The sequence below is a fragment of the Tyto alba genome, unplaced genomic scaffold, assembly GCF_018691265.1.
Source record: "Tyto alba isolate M040663 unplaced genomic scaffold, T.alba_DEE_v4.0 Super-Scaffold_20000042, whole genome shotgun sequence".
In the NCBI taxonomy this organism is placed as follows: Eukaryota; Metazoa; Chordata; class Aves; order Strigiformes; family Tytonidae; genus Tyto; species Tyto alba.
Window position 1 is genome coordinate 7,576,100 of NW_024881293.1, and position 24,813 is coordinate 7,600,912.

General features: G+C 39.4%; 2 protein-coding genes across 4 annotated transcripts in view; one reads left to right on the plus strand and one right to left on the minus strand.

Moving 5' to 3' along the window:
- Positions 1 to 823: 823 nt before the first annotated feature.
- Positions 824 to 7,710, minus strand: PEX10 (peroxisomal biogenesis factor 10). 3 transcript variants are annotated; one of them, XM_033007779.1, is made up of 6 exons: positions 7,299 to 7,464; positions 7,010 to 7,090; positions 6,109 to 6,515; positions 5,093 to 5,268; positions 4,665 to 4,800; positions 824 to 1,316 (listed from the first exon to the last, which is right to left on the minus strand). In XM_033007779.1, exons 1-6 carry the CDS (start codon positions 7,402 to 7,404, stop codon positions 1,221 to 1,223), a joined length of 1,002 nt encoding a protein of 333 aa, XP_032863670.1. In that variant the 5' UTR covers positions 7,405 to 7,464; the 3' UTR covers positions 824 to 1,220. The 3 variants fall into 3 exon arrangements, with proteins under 3 accessions (XP_032863670.1, XP_032863671.1, XP_042650214.1); XM_033007780.2 differs by lacking the exon at positions 824 to 1,316 and adding an exon at positions 1,988 to 2,231; XM_042794280.1 differs by lacking the exons at positions 824 to 1,316; positions 4,665 to 4,800 and having other exon boundaries at positions 5,170 to 6,515; positions 7,299 to 7,710.
- The window catches only part of PLCH2 (phospholipase C eta 2), a 119,083-nt gene continuing 101,973 nt past the window's right edge, over positions 7,704 to 24,813 (plus strand). The window contains 2 exon segments of the mRNA XM_033007776.2: positions 7,704 to 7,747; positions 12,683 to 13,573. The gene's annotated coding sequence lies outside the window, so the exon portion shown is untranslated.

The following is a 24,813-nucleotide window of genomic DNA, read 5'->3' on the forward strand; positions in this document are numbered from 1 at the left end:
CCAGCTGTTTTTTGTTTCTTTGCAAGTGTTTGTTTTATTAGCAGTGTGGAATCTAGTAATGTCAAAATTTAAAATTATGGAAACCCAGAAAGGGCCTTATAAAAGTACCGGTCATGGATGCTTGCAGTTTGTTGCCTAAAAATCTGAAAGCCCTGTCTTGGAGAAGTTGTCTTCAAGTCAGTGAGAAAAATGTGATGTTTATTAACACTGACAACTGGGATGACTCCTACTAAACAACAGAATGTTAACGACATCCATTGCAAATTAGACATTTTTACCTCCACTTAATTTCAAATTTTAGTGGCATTTTAAGATTAATGCCTCCTCTCTGTTAGGCATAGATGCTCCACATTCAGTGGGATTAGCAGTTTTCAAATATGGATTGTAGATGATGCTGGGACAATGGTATAGTTCCCTAGCTGACACTTAGCATGCAATGGCCAGACACGTTTGATGGTATTTTGTCAAGCTTTACTCTATTTTTATCACTGAGAATTGCTAAAAATAAACTACCCTTACAAAATGCATGAAGAACTTGGCTTGACAACTTCACATACTTCCTAGTCATCAGTTGCTTCCGATCTGTTTTTATGTGCAGCTAAATATTTTTCTTTACTATTTTTAGTAGGGAGATCAGGCAGTGATTTCTTAGGCAGTCATATTCTGATTTGTGCTATGGACCATTTTTCTTCCACTATTGCCTCGATGGTTTTAAATATGTGAGGGATGCATGAAAGTTTTCTGGTGTAAGAAAGGGATGGTATTGCAGATCTGAAAATCACTTTTGTACCAGCAACTATTTTTTATTCCATTTATAGATATGAAAAGTTAAACTAATTTTATTGGGGTTTTTATGATGACATTTGGAGATTTGATGGGTAACTAGCTAAACGGGATCTCTGTGGTACAAATAATCATCTTAAAGTGCTCTTACTGTAGCACACATCCCCCTGCCACCCTAAGTCAATATTCAATGCCATATGTGAAAGATTTATTGACACTGTAACTCAGAGTGGATCATCTGGCTTTTTTTCCCCATCTGTATTTAAAGAATACAAATAAATTCATCTCATACTTTTTCTATCATGGAAGAATGACAAGGTATGTCAGTGACTAACAATTTTCTTTTCCCATGCTGCTCCAAATACTTGCATAACTGAATAATTTACAGGAATAAACCTTAATGAGGTGATGCTGCTGAATCCCTCCTCCTTCATAGTCTAAATTATTGGCTTAGCTGCAATAGCCCTTATTGCCATAAAGAGCAGAGTGGGGGTCTTGTGGCTGAAGTCAGCTTCTTCCTTGGCTGTGTTAGACTGTAAAAAACCACACAGACAAAACTTCAGTTGTGTTATAAAACTAATGCTTTATAGTTGAGCTTAGTTTCTGCTAGTATACATACTAGGGCTTTTTTGAAACAACACTTGTTACATTGCTATAGTCTAAACATCTAGAATACTTGATGAAAAGTCTTGCTATCTAATAATGATAAAAGAGCTTTGAGTTTGGAAGCTGAATCTTAATTGATCAGTGTGCAAAGTAGTCTGCGTTACTATGGATTTGCATTTGTTGCTTCTGTTTTTCTAAGGGAAACTCAGTTTTTCAAATCAAAGAAACCTGCTTTATTGTTAACGTTGTTTTGAAAACAGAATGGTACATAACAGATGTTTACCATCAGAACTTCCACCGCAGTTAAACTAGGGGTTTGTGTACGGCTTTTGTCCTTTTCCCCTGAAGTCTACAGTATGGGCTCATTATTTTGTTACAGGAGAAAGGGAGTCTTGCAAAGTACAGGATTTCACTAATACCTTAAGTATGCTATGAAAGGTTGGAAGAGTTGTTGTCTACACTTATATTTAGAGAATGAAAGTCTGATTTAAATTTTTCATTGCCCAAAGTGAAGAAAGCTATTACATTTTTGTTAAGCACTTTCTAGAAAGACATATTTTTAATAAGGTCAAGAACCGTGTTAGAAGAAACAGACAGGTAGAGGCAGAAATACGTTTATTCTGTAAAACAGGAATGAAGTGCTACCTTGCAAAGGCAGTTACCAGGTTTATAATAAAGCCTTTTTCTTGGACTAACTCAAGCTGTATGACAACTTTATAAAGAGTATGAGAGCTGAGGCCCTTCTCATGAAACAGAATAGACTTTTTCCTTTACAGTTGATAGTGACGTAGGTAGATGAGTTTTTGGGGGTGAAACTTCTCTCTGCACAGTGGACATTCCGTCTACAGAAGGAAAATAAATTAGGTAAGATGTACTGAATTACTGTATTTTAAAGTTAAAAAAAAAATCCAAATATAACTGGTTTGCCACTACTAGGAAATAATCAGCATCCATAATTTAAAAATCATTTTTTTCAGTCTGGTTTGTGGTGGATTCTTAACAGTTCTTTTGGTGTTTCCTTGTTTATTTTTTAATCTAGGTAGCAATACTACTTCAGTTAATTTTGCTAACAAGCAGAATCAGAAAAAGCTACAGTTAGAGCCAGTATGAGGAAACATTTATTCATATTGTAAGGTACTCTTAGTTCTCTAAATCAGAGTGCTTAATTTTTTATATCTTTGTTGGTGAATCTAGTTGAAGAGTCAAAGGATTCATGAGGTCAGCTCATTGCAAAAGACTAAAAGCTACTGAAATGGTAACATTTGTTGTCAGTGTGAAGAAAAAAAACAACTTAAGTCTCTGTATCTGAAACAAAATTCTGTACCATGGACATTGAACTGCTCCTCAAGTATTAAATTAGTCACCAAGCCTTTAGGGCAAAGAATAAGGTAAAGTTGCAAGTAGAGTGAATGGATGTTTTCAGATCTGAAATATCACTACGTAATGCATTTTTATTACTGTGTACAGATATGTGCATCTGGGACAGTTTTAGAGTTGACAACAACACAAAAAAAGTCTAAAATAAATGTCCTCTAACAGATGCAGCTCTGTCAGCTAGTACTCACATTGAAAATGGGTGACTGAAATTGTCAGTAGCCTATTTAAGTGTATCTCTGCTACATTCAGATTTCTGTGCCTCCACATTATTTGAAAGTACTTCAGGCAGGGAGTCAGCAATTTCCAATGCTAACTCATTTGAAGTTCTTCCTTAATTTTCCAGTCAGAGGTGTTAACAGGAAGTGAGGACTAATCTTCATTCTAGATTATCAGAACAACTCTTTTTTTAATTGGTGCCCAAACATCTAAGAGAGCAAATAAACTTGAATAAGGCCACAGTGCAAAAGGATCATTTACCTAAATTATTCTAACCAGACTTTGGAAATGTGTGTGTGAAAATTTTAGTTCATGATGCTTCGGTTTTCTACTGAAAACTGTAAAAGCCCAAACTAAAGTTTTGGGAGGTAGATACAAATCCATTTTGCATCTGCTTGCTAATTATCAGCTTTGAGTGGTGGGGTTTTTTTGGTTGGGTTTGTTTTTTTTTTTATTATTATTTCCCTCTACTTGATTTTCAGGTGGACTAAGTTTTCTGCTTTTTAACTTCAGATTCATAAGGCAGTACTTGGGAGTAAATATCGTTGCATTAAGGATATCCAACAATCTTCCTTATATTTTTCATCTAGTATCATATTCTGAACACTCAAGTGATAGGGAATCTGTGTACAGGAACTATTCCTCCAATAACTCATTTCTTCTGATAGCTATCTAGTTAAAAAAGTGGTCTGGAGAACTTTCTGTTACAGCCTAGCAGGATAGTTTTAAGTTTATAGTTCAGGCAAGACTGATAAACCCTGGCTAGGTCCCTACAAGCAAATCTGAAATGACTCTCTATGTTTCCTTGATGATTCGTGTCAGGGTGGTGGTAGGAAGCCAGCTCATCGCAAGCTGCGTTCTAGTTTGTGTCTTCAAATGGTGTATCTGGCATAGAACTTAACAGCTTGCGTAAGTATAACTTTGGTTCATGTAAATACATGCCTTTGGCTATACTGATTTTAGTGTCAAGATCGATTTTGTATCTTAGGGAAATTCTCTGACAAGATGTATTTGCTTGATTCTGTTCCACCACAGCCATACTAGTATCTGTTATTTCTAAACCAGCTGCAGTAATACATCTAAGCTAGAGCACAGACATAGCCTCTGGCAAAGAGTTTATTTGTAAGTAACACTTTATGCCTTTTTTTCTGGCAAGCAGTTTTCATTCTTTAGAGAAAGTAAATGGATGTCTTATTCCACAATGTCTATAAAGTCCGTAATGAATGAAAATTCTGTTGTATTTCATTAATCCAGAGCAAAATCCAAGTTTAAAACACCATGTATAAGAGCTAGTTCAGTTTGGTTGTATCTTTTTTTACTCCTTTTTACTGGAAATTGGGTGAAGAAAGCTTCAGAACATTATCACGTTTGATGTTTCTCTGCAGTCAGAAGTCATTATAGCGTATGTCTGTAGATAAAGGAGTTATTTCCATGTCTGACTTGAATGTTGTCAGACTGCATTTCAGTGGTTGGGACAGAAAACTGCTCACCTTACCTCAGCTATGTAATGCTTAGTCATTCTGTTATGATAAAATATATAGGTCCTGGTAAACTCTCCTGTGGGGATTTTGGGTGCCTTCATGAGGGAGAGGGTATTATTTCAACACCTGGGCTGACAGGTGTTTTCAATTAGAAATTTGATCAAGTCTACCCCTTCCAGCCTCTGTCTGTCCTGTCCTTACCCTGGTGTTGCACCACTCGGTGATGCATTCCCAGCAGAAGAGGTGCCCGCACGGTGTGGCTGTTGTGTGTCTCCGTTCTTCCAAACACAGTGTGCAGCGGGAGTGGCGCTCCGTCGTTTGTCCCTTGGTCATATTTCTAATTAACATAGTTACATATTAATTTTATTTAGCTTGCTTGTAGGAAATGTTTGAGAACACAATCCTAAAGTAAATCCTGTCTTCAAGTATTAATCTTTTTCGTGAAGATCTCAAAAACATGCAAGCAAAGCATGAAATATAGGAGATGCTTAAAACAGTGAGGAATGCCTCAAACATTACACTACATCAGGTTTTAACTTAAGTGTCACTCCAGTGTTCTCCCTGTGAAAGCTGCTACGTTTCCCAACCCTGCTTCCACCGCTTTCCTAGTAAGTAAAAAATCATCATACTTCTGATGAGCTAGGTTGCGATGTAGTTTCCATTCCTGCCTTGCCCTCTGCTTCTGTTTGAAGCTGTACATCTGAACACCAATGGTTAGAAGAAGATGGAAGAGTGAAATTATTCCAAGAAACTTGTAACTTGATCGAATACTCTGATCTTCTCCGTGCAGTCCTCCAAAACACAGCTATATAATTCATAGAAACAGAGATGCTTCATTACTGGGTTTTATGAAACTATGTTGCTCCCTGTGTCCCTGTCCCCGCTCTGTCCTGTCCTGTGTCTGTTGTTTCACCTCCTCCACTCCCCCTCCCCCCCAATAAACTCTTGATTTGGGGTTCTCATTTCTGTCCAAAAAACTGGATCGTGTCTAGGACTTATCAACCTGCTGTCTCTCAGGAGGTCTAATGTGTCCTGAACGCCTCTCAGTCAGGCTACACCTTCTGTTGGTGCAAGGATCAGTTGTCTTGAAATGTCTGTCCATCGGAACTGCTGCCTTAATTGGTTTGGTTTTACTATGTAGCTCTGAGCAAATAATCAGACATCTCTTGTCCACCTTGATCTTGGGAACTGTTGAGGAGTCTTGTGTCTATACACATTTCTGGGCCAGAGGCTGATGTTTTTTAGAAAGATGTTTATTTGAAAGACTATGTGAAATTAAGCTATTCATATAGAAAAATGCTATCTAAACATGTACTGATTTTTCATTCAAAACTGAAGTATTTTCCATGGATTTATTAAGCCACTTCTCACTTTTTGTATATTTGTAGAAGACAGACTGGACTAGACAGTATTCTGAAGTTACACAGGGTATTAGCTTCTGATGGTGCATTCACTTTAATTAGCCATAACCTTTCAACTCCAGGGACTCATAACCCATCTACATAGTATTTTAAGTTTCCCCCTCACCCAGTCTGCCCCTATTATAATCAGTGACAGCCAAATTCTGTATCCTTTTTGCATACATGACACCCCAAGAGGCCAAAATACTACAGTGGATCCCGTAACAAGAAATAAATCCACTTACATAGGTGATTCCTGTGATTCTTTTAGACAGGTGATAAAAAGTGCCCCTTATGTAGAATATTGCCAGATGTAGTCGGTGAAGCAAAGGTATGCATTGTTTAAGAAGATACACGATTTGTAAGAGTCTTTTCTTCTGCTGTTCTGTAAGCTCCCCAGCTTGTTTCTGTATCCAGTTTCGTATTAAGGTCCTACTGGACAAGCCAAGTGCTGGGCTGCTCTGTGAGGCTCTGAGCTCATCTGCTTCTATCTGCAACTCATGTTCCAGATGCAGTAATCCCTTTTCTAAGCAATAGGGTACTACAGTATGAAGAGAAATGAAGATGGCCCGTCGAAGAAAAGATGGTATCCTTTTTTTGGTTGAGTCAACTTGCACAATGTTAACATACTCTTCACCCAGAGTCTGATAACCTAAATAATGTGTGCAATAGAAAACGTGCAGGGTAAGATGGCAATTGCAATATCATTCTCTGCATAGCTGAGCAGTTGGTGGCAAGCTGCTCAGGTCAGAACACATCATGTTTTGGAGTTTCAGAAATTGTTGCATTTTCTTGTGTTGAATGAGGCAAGCATGTTTACATCAGCATCTGCAGCATCAGTGTCTGCAATGGCTTTAGGCTTAAAGCAGGGATGCTTTTTCATGGCATTACGCATCACTTTTTAAAAAAGAACTTTTAAAAGGGCATATATCCTAGTAGATCAACTGCTGCATTTGAACTCAGTTCTGACAATTTAGTAGTTTAATAAAAGGCATTTATTGAAAACCAAACCAACCACCACCACCACCCCCGCCTTAAAAAAAATCCCTGTCAAGCAGTCTCAGTCCAGTTGGCACTCACCAGCAACGAGCGAGCTTTTCCCGCTCTTGGGAGAGCTGCTCGCTAGGAAGCTACCGGGCACGTTACCTGACAAGGTGGTGAGGACGAAGTAGGCCACATCCGAAAGCAGTTCCAGCTCTTTCCTCCATTCCAGCCACTTCCTGGCACCTAAGGGAGGGGATCGCTACAGTTACTGGACGTGAAATTCATTCCGATCCCAGCCCTTCCCCGGGAATTTCTCCCAGACGCTCCAACGCTGCCTTAGCACCCAGCTCCCCCAGGCGATCTGCGAGCCGGGGGGGCTCCGCTGCTCGCGGCGGGTCTCGGAGCGCTGCCGGTGTCCCCGCAGTCCCAGCCCCGCCACAGCCGCCATTACCCGCCAGGCCGTGCAGCGCGGTGCCAGCCGCGCTCCGCAGCCCGCCCCGGTACACCTCGTCCTTCTGCCCGCAGCGCACCAGCCGCGCCGGCCCTGCGGCCGCCATCGTGTGGGGCGGGGCGCTGGCCGGGCGCAGGGACGTTACGGCAGGGAAGGGCGGGTGGCGGAGGAGGTGCCTCAGGAGGGGCGGCGCCGCTTCCCGCCGCGTCCTCTGCGGGGGATGGCGGAGGGTTTGTGGTTGGGGTTTCCCCGAGGTGCCGTTGGGTGGGTGTCCAGCAGCCCTGTCTTGCTCCTGGGCTACACGGCCCTGGCTGCTCCCCTCAGCGCGGTTCTTAACGCGGTCGCGGAGCCGGTTTAACCCGGGCTCGTCGCTTCCGCGCTGAGGGGCGGGAAGGGCGGGGGGAGGTGTCATGGCGGCGGCCCAGAAAACTGGGCTACGTCTGGCTGAGGTAAATCGTCTGGGCCAGGCGAAGGCGGGAGTCTGGGCGCCCCGGTAGCCGCTCCTGCCGGGCTGGGTGTCAGATCCGCCGGGCAAGCTTGGGAATGTTGGTGTGCGGTGTGTCAGCCCTCCCCGGTGCACCTCTGTAGGTTGAAGGGATCCCTTTGGGTAGGGCGACGGAGATGCTGGGGGGGCTGGAGCAGCTCCCCTGGGAGGCCAGGCTGAGAGAGTTGGGGGGGTTCAGCCTGGAGAAGAGAAGGCTCCGGGGAGACCTTCGAGCGGCCTCCCAGGGTTTAAAGGGAGGACAGGAAAGGTGGGGAGGGACTTTTTACAAGGACAGGTAGTGATAGGACAAGGGGTAATGGCTTTAAACTGCAAGCGGGCAGATTTAGATGAGATCTAAGGCAGAAATTGTTCCCTGTGGGGGGGTGAGGCGCTGGCCCAGGGTGCCCAGAGCAGCTGTGGCTGCCCCCTCCCTGGAAGGGTTCAAGGCCAGGTTGGACGGGGCTGGGAGCACCCTGGGCTGAGGGAAGGGGGCCCTGCCCGGGGCAGGGGAGTGGAATTAGTTGGTCTTTAAGTTCCTTTCCCACCCAAACTGTTTTCTGATTCTACGATGTAGTCTCGGAGCACAGTGCTGCTTGTCCCTGAACATCCATCTGCCCCAGCCTATAGTTGGATGTTTTCCCTTTGTGGTTGAATCACTGGTAAAAGGTGGGATTTGGAGAGAGAGCAATGAGTGAACATAAGCATTAAGACCTTAGTCACCAGTGTTTCTGTGAATTGTTCTTGATGTTATGTCTGGTTGCTTGTTTATTTAGGGATTTTAGCATGTGCTCTTGTTGTCATAAGGCTTATTGGCCTTCTGATGGTGACAGCCAGAACCCCGTTACCTACCTATGAGGCTGTTGCAGGTGTGACTAGTGTTAAAAACAACTTTTTTGTATGTTCCCCACAAACAATCACCTTTTTAACAAAGGTAGCAATGTTCTGAAAATGTTTATTACCTATATGCATCTTGAAATCCAATACATTAATTTTTGTCAAAATACATTTTTTCTTCTCTTCAGATTTTAATGTCTTGCAGTTATAAATTCAGTTTTGCAACATGCTGAAGTGAAGGGGAAGTTAAACAGTTCTGCAGTGTAATTGATTTATTTGACAAAACTACTTTCACTTGGAATAAAATATATGTTTTCCAGAAGAGTTTACAGATTAATATTGCAGTAACTTATTTGAAAGTAGTGTGAAAGAGCTGGATCTTATACATGTTGTTTTTTCTTTTCAGTGCTGAGAAGCAAAAAGAAAGGCTACTTACTGACAAACATAAATAGAAACAAAATGGATATCTGTTGTCCTTTAGCTTTGGGTAGCCTGTTATTAGCAACACAGCTTGTGACATCAAAGTTATAATTTAACTGTACCAAAAGTTGTAAATTATAAGTAAAGTTGTGATGAATCTATACAGTTAAGTAATGCATTCATATCCCCTCCCTCCAGGTGCAATTCAAATTTTTATTTGCTAGTGTAGGGAAGAGTATGTAACATAAATGAAATTGCAGATTGTTCATTCTGTAGGTATAAAATCAATGCAATGAAGGAAGATCATTAGAACATTTTGTTTATTAAAACAGCAGGGGGAGCACCTGCATAAGAAAATACTCCATGAGAAATTAGATACGGAACGTGAAATTTTCACATCTAGTGTGCACTCTCCCTTTAAATCTTGATATATCATGGTGTTCTGATATGTTCCAAGTTCCAGCTGCTCCCATAAATTATGGCATTTTAAAAACATATGAATCTAAACCCAATTGATCAGTGTTTGGATCATTTTGTTTAGAATTCCAATTCACCTAATACCCCCATATTTTTTTGTTTTGTTTAAAGTGAGAACTATGATTTCCAGGTTATCTCATGTGTCCCAACAGCTCAACTGTTAAGAAAAATACCGACCATGGGAAGACTGTGGTTAAAACTAGAGAGCTTGGTAACTTTCTCACCACAAAAATACTGGTTGCTATTTAAACATTTCACAGGCAGTGCAACAAGTGCATCCCATCCTAACTGTAATTTACTCTTTCTACTGACTGTGATAGGTCCTTTGTCCTTGTGTCCTTCAGCAATCAAGAAGTTAATACCTCTTAAATCAGTTGCACCTGAGAAAATTAGAATGCAAAAAATCTAGGGGGAGTTAGGAGCAAAGTGTGATATTTTTTTAGATAACTAACAGCTTAAGGTGATATCTGCTTGGTTGTGAACAACTGTTAGAGAAGTTGATTAGAGTGCTAGGTATAATTTCTCATTTGTGCTCTGTATGAGAGATACGTTTTACTAAGTGCAGGGTAAATATTTGTTGCCACTTTATTGAAGAGGTTTTCTTGTTTTATAGGCCAAGAAAGCAAAGAAGAGATCAAGAGACTTTTTTTGCAAAGCTGAAATGCAGGCTAATAAGCACTTAATTATTAGATTTGAAACCATTTATTAAGCTGAAGATAAGTTTAGGCTTCTGAAGGTCAGATTTTCATTCCTTACAAATTTGTTATTTTGGGAGGGTTGTGTGGTAAATAATACCCTTCAGTAGAGTTAGTTATTTTTAACAGCACACAGTATAGCTGAAAGCTGTAAGAGGAATGAGATAATGAACTCTGATGGTCCAGTAGAAGTTTGTGTAACTGATTGTGAAGTCTATTCTGACTTTTTGTGGTAGAAAACCCAAACACCTAACAGCTGAAAATCCAAATTGTAAGCAGTTACCAGTGCTGCATGGTAACTGCTTCAGTTTTGTGTGCAGTGTCTGTTCTTTGCATCAACATTTTATGGGGTCACCTAATTATTTACTGATGTTTTTGAATTCACACATTAACTGTTCCTTATCACCTAGGGTTCCAGGCTGCCAAGACTGTTCCCACAAATATTAAAACATGTATTTAATTTCTCTTTACGTGACCATTCTTGACAGATTAAATGGATTTTGTTATATTCTGAATGGTAAATTGTGATATTTTGAAGGGTGAGCATTCTGTTAAGTATAGCAGTAAACATATGTTTTAATCTCAAGAGGAAGAGAGTTGTCCAAATTTAGAAAATAATTAAAATCTGGGGTTTTTTGTTTTGAACTGATATGATGTCATGCCAAATAACCTCTCCGTTTGGGTTAGGCAACTTTCATGTATATACCATCGAGGAGAATTGAGCTCTGTTTTAGTTAGCGGCTTGCTTGAACTGAAAGCTGCCAGTGAGAGGGGTGGAACTCTCCACCTCTCACGTGCTGTAACTGATTACTGCAGTAATGAAACACATTCTTGATTTCCAGCAGTGCTAATTGATTAGGCAGCTGCTGTGTTTCAAGTGAGGAGTTGCATTGACATGTGTGTATAACAGTAATATTTCTATACTTCCTTTTTTGTCACTAAAATACATAATAAATCAATGTCATTATGTCAGAAGATGGGATAGATTGAGAAACAAAGAGGTGATATGGCATCTAGAAACTAATGAGTTGGCAATATTCTTAATTCAGTGTTCTGTCTCCTGGATCAGGTCTTTTTGCCCATACAGCATTGAGTTATATTTTTAACTGCTCTGGAGTTTTTAAGTGTATATATCAATATATTATTTATAAGAAAAATTAAGTACATAAATATGTTTTTAAACCTGACAAGCTCCTGAATGCTTTCAGAATAAAAAAAAAAAAAAAAACAACAACAAAACAACACCTGTTTGTATCTGTCTTACAGGTCCTCATATATGCTTTTGGACAGTTAGCTGTTATTGCCCTTGCTACTGGTAAGAAGTAGCTGTTATGAGTAGTTCTATAGTGGACAGACTTTTTTTAGTAGTTCTTTATTAAGGGAATGTTTTGTAGTCTAAGATTTCGTTCTTTATAAATAAGTAACAGTTAAGAAGTGTGACTATTCAGGGAAAAATACAAAACAAGCAAAACAACAAAAAAATTAAAAGCATTAGGTAGGACTGTTAGTGGGAAGTAACAAAATGAAATAATGTAATATTAAATGTTTAACCCTGCGAACTCTTGGGGAACTTGAGGATACTTGGCTAGTGATAGACACATCTTTATTTGGTCTGCCTTCCACTTCTGCCTTATTCTTTCACTTTTTTCTTTTTGTTCTTGCTGTTAGTGCCTTAGTAGTTGTGCTGCCAAGTCATATGATGAATTTTCTTCTGAAATGATTTTGCAACGGAATAAAAAACTCTGCCTGTTGTGCTGCAGGTGTCAGTCTAAACTCAAACGTGTTCATTCTGTATATTTCAGGTAATTTCTCTTTCTCTAAGGAGGTTGCAGGAAACCAGTTGTCTTAGTTTTTATTTTGTGGAGCTGGACTTATTAACCAAAAGACCTTTAAAGTGATAATTGGCACAGTGATTTGTGGCTGCTGATTAGAAATGAGGCTAAAATTTACTGGTAGAGAATTCAAGTTCTGTACTTACACACGCTAAAGATGATACTGCTCAGTGATCATGTGGGAGTGAGAAGCCAGTTCTTCAAAGTCTGAAGGAGGAAACATGAATTGGCAAATGTTTTGCTATGTGTGGAGTTGTCAGTGAATTACACCTTACTTCTCCATCCTTCCTTTTTCTCACTTCCATATGATTCTGCATTTGGAGAATAATGATTTTGAAAGAGCAGAGTTGTTCTATGAAAATGGATTTGCAAGTAATCCTTTCTTGATGCTCATATGAATGTGACTTGAGATGGCTCCTGTTCCAGTGCCATGCAGTGTTTCTATGTGTTAGTGTAGCTGGGGCTCAACTCTCAACTGAAGGAAGTTTTATCAATCTGTACTTGCAAATGTTGGGTTTTTTCCTTTTGTTTGTTTGGTTTTTTTTTTTTTTTTGTTATGTTTCTACTGTGTAGAAAGTTTAGGTCTTCTGAATGTAGCCCTCTGTTGCTTTACACTGAGATTTTTCCCTGTTTGCTTCACAGAATTTGCGATGCTTCATAGAATTTGGGCTACTGAATACTGCAACATTTACAGACAATACTACTGTGTGCAAGGAGGAACATAAAATCTGCTGGAAGTGACATGGTGAAACATTCTGGGATTAACATGGCTAATTGTTCCCTTCGTCACATACTGCAAGACCAGACTAATGTTAGTTGTTACCCAGTGATCTGCAAGAAAAATCTGTTTCTTCTATTTTGTATTCCAATAGATATCAGCAACTGCAGAAAACTGTCATATCTCTTAACATTTAGCTACTGTCTTTTACTTAAGCTTTTTGCAGCACAAAGTTCTGTGGAGACTTTCTCCGTTGCGTGCTTCTCCACTTTTCCTTATAACACACCTGATAAGGGAGTGAGTTGCTTTGCTGACGTTAACATAAGGAAGTCCAAAATGTAAAACAAACTCGGTGCTCAGTAATGATTAACTTTTCCTCCCACACGTTGCTCGTCTGTGCTTTATTAAATATGGTTTTCCCTCTGCAGACCTGTTAGTATAGAATAGGTTTGCAGTGCAGCTTTCAAACACGGTAATAGGCAGATGTTTCAATTTCCAACCTGAAGAACAGGTTCTACGGATGTAAAAGGAACGAAATGTCTGTTCAGGATGGTTACCACCCTCTGATTCCTTTTGCCTCCTCCCACTTTGAACTTGTTACCCTGGAGCTGAACTGTTTGAATAAGGACTGTAAGAGCTGCTTTGTGATCAGTGAGCTGAGAGCCCTTAACATGTAAAAAGCAGGGGCGGAGCCTTCGCTCGCAGACTTTGCAGTTCCCTCCCCCCCCTTTTTTGTGTCACGCTTATGAAGGTTCCGATGCACCGTGCAAAGAAGATGGGACAGATTCTGCACTGACCAGAGAGAAGAGACAAAGGTGTGTGCGGTGGTTGGTGTGTTTTTTTTTTTTTGTTTGTTTTTTGGTTTTTTTTTGTTTTTTTGTTTGTTTGTTTGGTTTTTTGTTTGTTTTTGGTTTATTTTAGTATGCTACTTTCAGGAATCATTTTGGTGTACTTTTAACACTTTTGCTCACTCGTAGGAGTTGGCAACAAATTTTATAATATGCTACCGCTGAAATATATATGTAACTTTATAATTGCAACAGAGTTTGCTACTACTTTTGCCTTTCTTTAAGGGAGAAAGAGCATGATATCTAATGCTTGGTTTATTTTGGTCATGCTCTCTCTTGTTCATTAAAATGTTCAGGAACTTTGGAATTCTGTTAGTCCAAAGTTTTTAGATTCCTTGAACTTGTAGGGATGAAGCAAACTGCATTTAGAATTTAAGTTTAGACTTTCGTAACTGGACAACTGCTTTCTACAACACAAGACACAAGCACATTCATTCTGAAATGATAACCTAAGCCTTGAACTTTCACAGGTATACTAAGCCAAAACTAAAACTGACTTGGATAAGAGAAGTTGAATGTAAAATAAACTTTAGATATTTAAGTGAAATACCAGTTAAGTAATATAACCTGGCTGATTCTGTGACTGAACAGTTGGTATGTCTTAACTTGGAAGGAAAGACACACATGACCCTTTGAAAGGGTATGCATTGTTTGGCTTATTTCTTTGGTTGTTGTTTTGGGCTGTGGAGAAGGAATTTTCAGTTCTTTCCTGGCATAAGAATGTGGGTTATGATTGGAGAGATACAGCAAATAATGATGGCTAAATTGTTAGAGCTGTGTATGCTTTGAATGCCTCGAGCTCCAGAGTGTCAATGTAGATCTTAAATGTACCCCAAATTGTAAGGGTGGTAATTTCTTGAATCATGTTTTGTTTCGTGGTACACGTAGGTTCAACTGTTTGAAAACTAAAATAGAAGTAGAGTAAGATTCACTGCTGACTGCAGTAAGTTTGAGATAGAAAATTGATGCCATCTTCACAATCTAGCTCAAAGTTAAGTTGTTTCTTTATTATTCAAAATAAAGTGGTCAAAGTTTTGTCTGCTCTTACTGAGGGGGGTAAAAATTTTAGCTGGGGAGAATTCTGTTTTGCCTAGTAAGATAAGGTATGAAGGAACTCTTTAGTCCAAAGGAAGGACAGAGGTTGTGAGGGAAGGTCAGTGACTACTGATGAAATGTACTAGTTATATAAATGTGGGTGAGCTTGCCTGGTGTCACAGTTACCGCAGTCTAATAACCCCAGTACCAGTGTGTGAAGGACAGCTGAATAAATGCTAACTTGTCTCTGAGCTCATCTCTAGGTGGACTGCTTGGTTTAGATTGTCTGCTTCTGGGCACTGTGGGTTGATTATATATAGACTAGAGACCATGACCAGATATAGATACATTTGAAGTGGCAGACCAGTTAACAGTGGGCTTTCATATTTAATAAGCAAAATATTTTATCAGATCTACTTGTCATACATGCTTGTATAATATAAGCCTGCATAACTGAATCTTGAAACACCAAAGGGTTACTGATTCTTATATTTAATGACTATGTTGGGAAGATCAGGTCCTATATTGCATCATATTCTGATCCAGCTCAGCCCAAAGAATCTATCATTCTGATCACCTGCCTAAAGTGTCTAAAGCCAGGAGAACTTTAATCTGAGTATTTTTTGTTAGTTTGTCTAATCCTTACATTAGTCTTGGAAAGTTAATTTTTTTCTGATTGTCCTTGCAACTCGTGGAGATTCCTGTCTTGTAGAACCACAAGTCTTCTAGGGCTACAGGTACATGGATTGTTTAACTCATGTCTGGTCTTTGGTAAGTAAATGAGACTTTTTGTTGGAATGTCTTGTCTGTAAATGTTTGTGAAACCTATTAAATTTATGTCCTAGAGACCACTGCAGATTTTTCAGTCATTCCCTGCTTTTAGTTGGTTTTTGTTCAGGCTTTACAAAAATGATAACTTTCTAGTTTATGGCCAAGTTTCTTCCACATTATCTGAACAGGCTTTTGTTTTCTTATGTGACATTCATAATTTCTATAATCTATGCTGAATTAAAAGCTACTCCATACTTACCCTGAACTGAGAACATGTAAGTGAATGTTGCTGTAGGAAATCCTTCCCACTTTGAGAGCTTGTTGTTAACATTCAGATATTGTAAAAAGCTGTGGAGGTAAAAGACTGAAATTCTTTTATAAAAGAATCTTTACTCTTGGTTAGGAATAAAAGAGATAGAGTGTATGGTTCTTCTGAAGTTCTGTATTCAGTTTCAGAACACCACAACTGTACTTTGGTTTTAAAATAAAATATACGGAGCACTCAGTTCCTAAATATAATTCAAAGATGCCAACTTATTAGTGAATATCACTGGAATTTGTTCGTTAGTCCTGTTAATTTGTCCAGAGCTGAGAAAATAACTGTATAAATGCGGTTGAGTGAGTAATAGCATGAAGCTGAAGATACTTTTCAGTAGCGACAGTCTCTCAGTTACTAAGGATCATCTGAATTCACTGCAATACATTTCTCATGCACCAAGATATCTCAGTTCTGCATTAGTTATCAATAAAATGACCTGCTGTTTCCCAAGATTGAGGAATATACTTCAATAGCAAGATTAGATTGATTGAAGTCTTTCACGGGAAGCAGCGAGTGTTACACTTGAATTTTCTTTCACTTACTTTCACTGTCTTGGCCTTATTTGTGAGTTAACCTCTGCTCCCATTGATATCACTGGCCTCACCAAAAGACAGCAAACCGTTCTGTATATCGCGTATTGTGAATAATTCTTAATGACATATGTGAAACCAGTAGTAGGTATAGACCATGCATTCAGGATCAGATGGCAGTGAAGAAGAGGCCTGTATAACATGAGCCAAGTCCTGTTCCAAAGGGCCAGCTATTCTCCCTCCCTGGCCTCTGAACATACGTGGCCACTTTGTAAAACATCAGCCCGGTATTTGCTGCAAGTCCTCATGAAGTTCTGGACTTCCACATTGCTACTTAGGACATAGACTCTAAACCTGTAGGGAATTTCCAAACCTTTTATTCATTGCTTAATCTGTTTCCATTTTGTGGGGGTGGAGCACTTCCCTTCAGCACACCTAAGTACACAGTAAAGTCATTGGATAGGTACCTGTAAAACCACAGGCTGTGACAAATCTTTGCACATGCTTAGGCAAAGTTCTGACTTTCCTTCCTGTTGTTTTTCTGTACATTACTATCTGGCAGACTTCACGTGAGTCTGTGCATTATTGATAGAAATTTTGAGTGTAGATATCAAAACAAGCAGGTCTAATGATTCAGTATTTTGAGAATCTTGGTTTCTGTTGTTCTGCAGGAGGCTTAATGGCTAACAAAAGAACAATGGTAGCTGGAGTCCACACTTGAAAAATTCGTTCATTTCTAAACAGGAATTGAACCAAAATCCTGAAGTGTTTGAAGAGATGAGAAAATGAAGAGGATAGGGTTTTGGATGAGGAGATGATGTTTTAGGCCTGCGTGTCATGAACAACTTCCTCAGGTGCAAAATAGCTACAATAAAATATACTTTGAGTCAAGTGCATCGGGCTCTGACGAGAAGAGCTATGTAAGAATTTTGTTGCTAAACCTCTAGCTGCTTGAAGCTGACCTGCAGGCCTTTGGATCTTACTTGCTAAAGAGCTCACTGATCCACCTGAGGTTAGATTGCAAGCAAGCATGGGGTAAAAGTTAAAAGAAGCACTGAAATAATATTAGAAATGCTGTTTCCCCATATCTGTGGACCTGAAAGCATTAGCTGAGTGGGGTTTTTCAGATCCATTTCAGTCAGAAATACAGCATGCAACTTGACAGACTGATTTTTGTATATCTGGTTCTGATCTGGCCCTGCATTTTTTTTTTTTTATTTATTGTTCATCACAGTCTCACTTGTTTCCGTTTAATGAAGGAATGGCTCCTGGAGAAATTTCTGACACCTTAATCGCTGTCAGGGAGCTCTGGATTGCCTCAGAAATTAAGAGGGAAATCAGGTGGGAAGTTGACAGAGCTTTACATGTTAACATTCCTGGGAGAGATTGAAAGCCCTGCAAAAACTATGTAGTTCCCATTCCCTCCAGGTGTTGTTTGCCAAAGGCCATTATTTAGAAACTTGCAATACCACTTTTTGTGTTGAATCTGATGTTAAGAGAGTGTCTCTTCATAGCTTTCCTTGCAGGACTAGTTACTATAAAATAAAAGAGGCTCCTTCCTGCCTCTTCTCCCAACTTCATTGTGCCCCCCAAGCTTGTTATTCCAGATTTCCTAGTGCTCTTAGATGCTGGAACATATTTTCTAGAAATTTTCTCTGCCTTTAACTGAAAACATGTAATTCGTGTTCTATTTATTTAAAAAAAAAAATGACCGAGGAACGGAGCCTGAGGAGACAACGGAAGCATGCAATTGAGGTGCCTGGAAGAAGCAGCTGTACAGCCTGCAGAGGAGAAAGTAAAAACCAGAGAACTCTGGAATGCGTTATGTGCTGGTATGGTTTAGTGGGATTGCTGCAAGAACTAAGTGAAATACATTTTACGTGATTTGGTGTGTCAAGGATATGACCACATTGGATGGTGTAGAGGTAGCTGGCTGCGAGTGGAGCTGAAGGTAGGTTGTCAGATGGCTGAAGCTGCCAGGAAGACTTGCATAAACTCAGCTGGCTTTGGAGTGAGTCTTTGGTAAAGATGGGGTTTATCAATTGTTGTAATGCCCACGTAGAGCTGGCCTCTGCTCTATGGATTTGGTGGGGACTGTGGGGTGGGGGTGTGGTTTTTCTTTACACTTAGAAACAAGTTGGTGGATTTGGTGCTATACGCCATGGCTAGTGAGATCGTAGGCTATGATTTTAGTTTTGGATCATTCTTCATTAAGTATCTTAATAGGTTAGGGGTTTTTTTTTTTGTCTCCTACGGTATAAAGTAACTTATCCCACTTCCTCCTTCCCTTTCTGTGAGTTTAGACAGATTCTGAATGAGAGGAGGTTACTAAAGTAATGTTATTTATTGACTAACAAAGTACTAAAGTCCACCATAAGGTTGTGAACAAAGCAGAGCTGTACTTTGACTTTTATTGGACTAGGCCCTAGAGACTTGCCACAAGGTAGCAAATCTATTAGTTAGTGTTTGTGTATGACACTCCCCTCTATTTGGCAAAATGAGGATGGATTGAGTGGTTCTCAGACCCCTTCCAGCTAATGAGGAAGGAGATTCATTAAATTAAGAAATTGGTTTGGATATTTGGCCAAAAAAAAAAAAAAAGGCACAACAAAACCAACAACCAAACAACCTTCTCTTTAAGTTGCCAAGTGTAAGCATGTTTTTCTTGTTTGCAGTATATACGTGAAGCAGTTGCTTTCACCAACTCAGTTTCTGTCTTATAGTAGGGTGGTGTGAAGGAAGACCCACTTGAAAAGAGAGCATGCTTTTGATTCTGTTCAGGTTCCTTACTGTGGTGAATTAAAATGTTGCCAGCTGTGCAAATCCTGATGAAAAACTTTGCCCAGCCTTAGGCATTTCAAAAATGTCTGAAAGATGATCTGTATAGACAATGCCATTAAGAGACTGCACGCAAAATGTTTTTATCATCAACTCATTTCTAGGAGTATTTATTGGAAATGAAATGTGAATTGCAAACCAAGAGAATTTAATGCTCCACAACTCAACTGTTTGTCATAGAGGGACTTAAGTATAGAGCAATTATTAAGCCTAACAAAATGCAGCACGTGACCTTAAGGACAATGAAAATAGATTAGATTTGAGATATTCAAAAGGAGCACGTACTCCAGAGTAAACTGGGTATCTACACTTATTTAACTACATGGTGTGAATTTTTTGAAGCAACCTAAGTTGTAAGAGATCCTTCTAAAGTCTGTCGTTTTTTCCTTTGTGCGTGGAATTTGTATTCCATGCTCAGTGCTCATCAGTTTTCTCTCTGTCACTGAAGGTCATTTCATTATTTCTGTGTTCTTCTATTATCTCTACTTCTGAAGTCTGTCATGACTGGCTTCTACTTTGTGTAGAGCTTTTAGGAAAGTCAAATGTTCGGAAGTAGCATAGATTTATGGAGTATTTGCACAATGTTATAAAGATATCTCAGTTTTAAAGAGGGAGCTACGGTGTAGTTAAAGATAATAGTCTTGACTTGCATTTACACAACTGCAAAGATAGGACAACCTAGTATTTTTCATTGAATGGGCTTCTGTACTCTTTTCCCAAAGCTGCACGTAATTAGCTCAGGTTTTTTAGTGGGTGTGCATGTGCTTGATGTTCTCCAGTGGTATGAGGCCTACTTATTGGCTTGCAGATGTGTCCAACGCAGCCAAAGTTTTATCCCTTTCCAGTAACCCAGGGTAGGCTAGAGAAGTGAGATCAGGGTACAGATCAGAGATGCTGTAGTACATGCGTACCTTCCCTTGATGGGAGTTTTGGTCCATTTTATATTGGAAAATGTAGTCATCGGAGTTGTTAAACCTGTGCTCTGGACCTATTCTGTGCATCTGAAGGTTTTCATATACCCTGACTGGCTTTTCATGTTGTTCCAATTTGAGGTTATATATATAAATTTCTGCTATAGACCTTTCTGTCTTGGTAATGATATGAGTCATAGAAAACTACAATAAATATGTGCTCAAAGGTGGTTGGGAAAAAAAAACCCTTTGCTTTTAATTAGGGTAATTTCTTAATTTCACTAGCTATAGTTAAATTGTTACCATTTTACCTTATCGTTTAGTTAACAAGATATTAATTTTATTTCCTATTCTCTTTTACTGTCTTCCTTTCTCTGCTTAGGCTTTTGTATCTGGTCCTACTAGGCATCCTCAGAAGAAAGCTGATCATTTACCACTGACTTGCAAAAGGAGATCATGTGTTGCCACCTCCTTTCTAACCCCCCTAGCATAAATTATTCCTTAATATCTAAGAGATTGATCAGTACAGCAATAAACTGCTGTACAGAACTAAAGCAGCTTGATTAAAGGTCATAGTCATTATTCTTAAAAGAAATTCCTGTCTCTTCAGATGAGGTAGAAAATAAATAAAAAAAAAAAGCTGGGCTTCTGGAGGGTGACCAAGCCTGCTAACATAATTGAGAGTATTACCATTATTAGTATTATAGTTCTTTTGATTACAAATGGCATTGGAGCCCATAATCTGAGTCTTCTATTTAATATGACTCATAAATTCCCATGTGCAGCAAAAGCTGAGATTTTCCAGCAGTAGTCACTTCCCATCTGACTCCTAACAAGATCTTCCTCTCCCCATTCCTTCTTTGAGGCTTCTTGTTTTTCGTGATCTACAGTATGAAATCTGTAGTTTCAAAGTACATCTGAGCCAAGTTATTGGATGAGATTTAGAGGCTTGCTTAATTAGTTCCCTTGGCTCTTCTAATAAAAATTTCCAGTTCTTCCTTGCTAATAAGAAATGCAAATGTTCTTAAGCAGCAAGAGGCTGCTGTGTGCTATGTTTCCATTGTCATTTCAGATAGGTCTGGGAACTGGCTAGCAAGAAGTCATGATTATGAAACCAAGATGGTTTCTGGCAACTTGGGCTAAATAGGAAAGGGAATTACAAATGAGTCTATCCCCTATATATAGACATTGTTGCAAATTTAAAGTTTTGTTTTGTAAAGTAAATGCAAAAGTTGTATGACACAGTCAATATAAGCCTGAAATAAATTATTTCTGTTTAATAATAAGTCTCCTTACTTGCATAAGGAATATTCAGTTACATCATTCAGCAAAAATGCAGGGCTCTCCTGCATGTGCAGCTCTAGTTCAGGCTGTAAGCAGCGGATGAAGAAGAGCTGACAAATGTTAAGTGTTTCTTTTAAGTGGGTTGACTGTGCTCTGGGTGTAAGGTGAATGCATCAGGCTGCCAGAAAGGTACTCTAATATCCTCTTCAGTGCCTCTTCTGTGCTGCCCCTTATATTTTTAATGGAATTGTTTGCCAGAGAACTGTGTATCACATGCCAGTTTGTTCTGTGCGTGTTCTGTCCCTTGGGAAAAAGACTGTTGTAGCACACCCTAAGGTGTGGGCTTATCCCTGTGTTCCACTGTACTGAAACAGACTGCTTTCATTTTGCAGTTGCTTTGGATGTGAAGTAACATGCCTGGGCGTGCAAGTTATCTCAAATGGAATTGCCCAGTGAATGGGGTTGCATTCTTTAAAATGAGCAGCATGTCATAGTGAACCACAGTCGAGTTTAAAAGCAAACCCCAAGTCTCAGATTTAAATGCTTTGAAGTATTTTTTTTCTCCCATTTGATCTTTGATCAGAAAGCAGATCAATTGGATAAAAATATTCAGGTTTAAATGATGGCTTGGGGTTTTTTTATATTTCATCCACAGTATCAATGTATCTGTTCTGGAAGGATATCAGAGCTTGTTTGAGTTCTGGTGGGTGCCACATGATACCTCCCTGAACATAAAAGCAGGTCTTTTGGGGTTAAACTTTAAATATGACAGTGATATAAAAATGGTTAAAGGATTGGTAATGGTGTACACAGCTTTTTTGTCTGTAAGTGATATCTATCCTGCCTCTAGGGTTTTAAGTCCTGTTTTCTTAAGGGAATATGGAACCTCACACAATAATACTTAGGTAGGGCTCTTAACCTGAGCAGTCAGTTTAAATCCTGTTCGTATGATCTGAACAGATACAGTCATTCACTTTTGTCTATTTTGTGACTTCTGTCAATAAGCAGTGCTGTTCTCAGAGGTCAGAGTCTTTCCTAGTATAACAGAGGTGAAACATTTTCAAAGAAGGTAACCGGTGTTTTTTCATTATACAATCTTCGCAAGAAATTTTCCAGGAAAGCCAACTGAGCTTCCTTAATTTACTTTAATGGGAAGTCTGGCCCCTGAATCTTGTTGTGCGATACCAATTTGAATCCTGCTGTATTTTTAAGGATTAACTGTGTGCTTTTCTGTTGGCTGCCTAGCATCTATAGGGACATACAGCTTGCTGTTTTGGGGAGAGAGGATGGGCCTTTTTCTTTTTTTTTTTAAACAAACAAAAAACCAGTAGAGGTGTGTTGAGAAGTGGGGGGGAAGGGAGAAGTCTGAGGACCTGTACAGAAGCTTTAAAAGGTGGGACTGAGTGAAGAAAGAACATCTTTTGCATGAAAAGAGATGGCATTTAGGGATCAGCTGAGTCACAATAACTTCACTTTCAGATCAGAAAAAAGGGTAAAGAATGTGAATTTGACATGACTCGAGAATAAAATATTGTGAGCCACATCCTCATACAATGGAAAGTATTGCAGCTTATTTGCTTTCACTGAAGTTATGCCAGTATATACCAGCATGAACATCTGTGCCCATTCAGTCTTCCTCGCTCCTGTGGATATGCTCTTTGCTATATAATGAGTCACAGTGATTGAACCTCCTGCGAGGGAAATGACCTCTCAAAAATGCCCTAAAGTAGAGGTGAGAGAATCTGGCAAAGTAACTACCAACCAGTTCAACTTTCTGAAGAGGAAATGGATAGATCTCATCTCAATATTAAAACAATTTCACCCGTCCTACGAGCTGTGGCTTCCTGGATTAATCTCAGGGTTAAACATTTAATGTGCAGGTACCGAAAATGGTGCTTTGTGGCTAGTGGCTATAAAACTGTGGTTAGGAGAAGCTGCCCAGATGACCAAAGCAGACAGATAACTCACCTGCCTGTCATCGGTAGAAGTTCTTGCTCAGTACGCAATGGAATAGCTCCAGAAATGCTGTTGTCTGCGGTTTTGGCTTTTTCAGTGGACACAGCTGATTTAACTCCTGAGATGCCTTCTAACATTTAGGTTTGGTTCTGTCCTAGAGTTCTGAAAAACCCGTCTTGCGTCTTTTCTCATTCGCTGTAAATTAGGGGCAGGTGCAGTGAAAACAAATATACTGAACAATTGTTCATAGCTGCTTCACTTCTTCCTTGTATCCAGTCTGCCTTTCTTCACATTATAGATCTTGTCATGCTCAGGAAATGTTGAAGATGCTTATTGGGTAGGATGGGAAAATCAGAGAAGGAAGATCTGTTACCTAGCTTTTGTTTTGAAAGGTATAAGGGGAGGCTACAGGGGAGAGTGACCAGGGCAGAATCATATCTTAAGACATTTCTTCTGCTGTGCTCTATCAGCATATTTTCTGTCTTCAGCAAAAGTTTACAAAAATGCAAAGTATAAACAATATATGGGAATAGTAGCCTCAACAATTGTAATAACAAAAAGGTTTAGTCTTAAATAAATGTTGCTCATTTCATCTGAGAATAATGGCTTTACTGTTACAGCATTTGCATACTTTAATGACATCCCTGCTTCATAAGGTGATGCTGTTAAAGGGGTCTGATGGTGCTTTGTTAACTTTGGGATCTTTGATAATTCTACAAAAGCCATTAACAGAAAATATTTCTCTTGCATTTTAATCCATGTAATGACCTGGTGCATTATAGGGTCATTAATTCTCCTAATGAGTATCATACAATTTTGACTTCAAGTTATAAATTCATTTCAGTTCCTAGAATAATTCAAGTGTGAGGAGACCTCAGAAGTTAGGTCATTTGGTACAACCTTCTGCTCAGGCTTTCCCTTTGGGTGAGGAGTCTGATTCTTGGTAAATTGTTTGTGCAGTTGAATACTGAGTGTATGGGTATTACTTCATTGACTGACATGCTCCCTCTCAACAGGGGAGATTTTGACAAGATAGAGAATGGAGAAGGTGGGCTTGGTGAAAAGATAGTGGTAGAGAGGAAATGGCTTCCCAAAGAAGCTGAATAAGGGACCAAAGACAAGAAGAGAGGTACAACTTCAAACTGGAATATACTGAACAGGGACATCTCTTAGTAATTTTTTGTTACAAATGTCTTAACACACCCCCCCCCCCCTCTATTTCTACTCACTGTAAATTAATAGTGGTGCCTCATTGCCCTCTCTCTTTTAAAATAATGTCAAACTGGATCTGTGCTTTCACAACAAAACATGTTAGGGCAATGTTTCAGAACTCAACTTGTAATTACAAACTGAAGGAGACTCCCATAGATTCAAACAGTTACAAGCACAAGGTAGGATCCCAGGTTTCTGTCTTGTATGATTGCTGTTTTGCAGTGAGCCTTTGACCTTCTTTCTCTGAGGAAGGTATCCCTCTGAAAGTTTTGGAAGGGTGAGTCTTCTGTATCCAGTGGAGATAGGTAAAAAAAGGGAAGGAGAGTGCCAGACAACAATGAAGACGTGCAG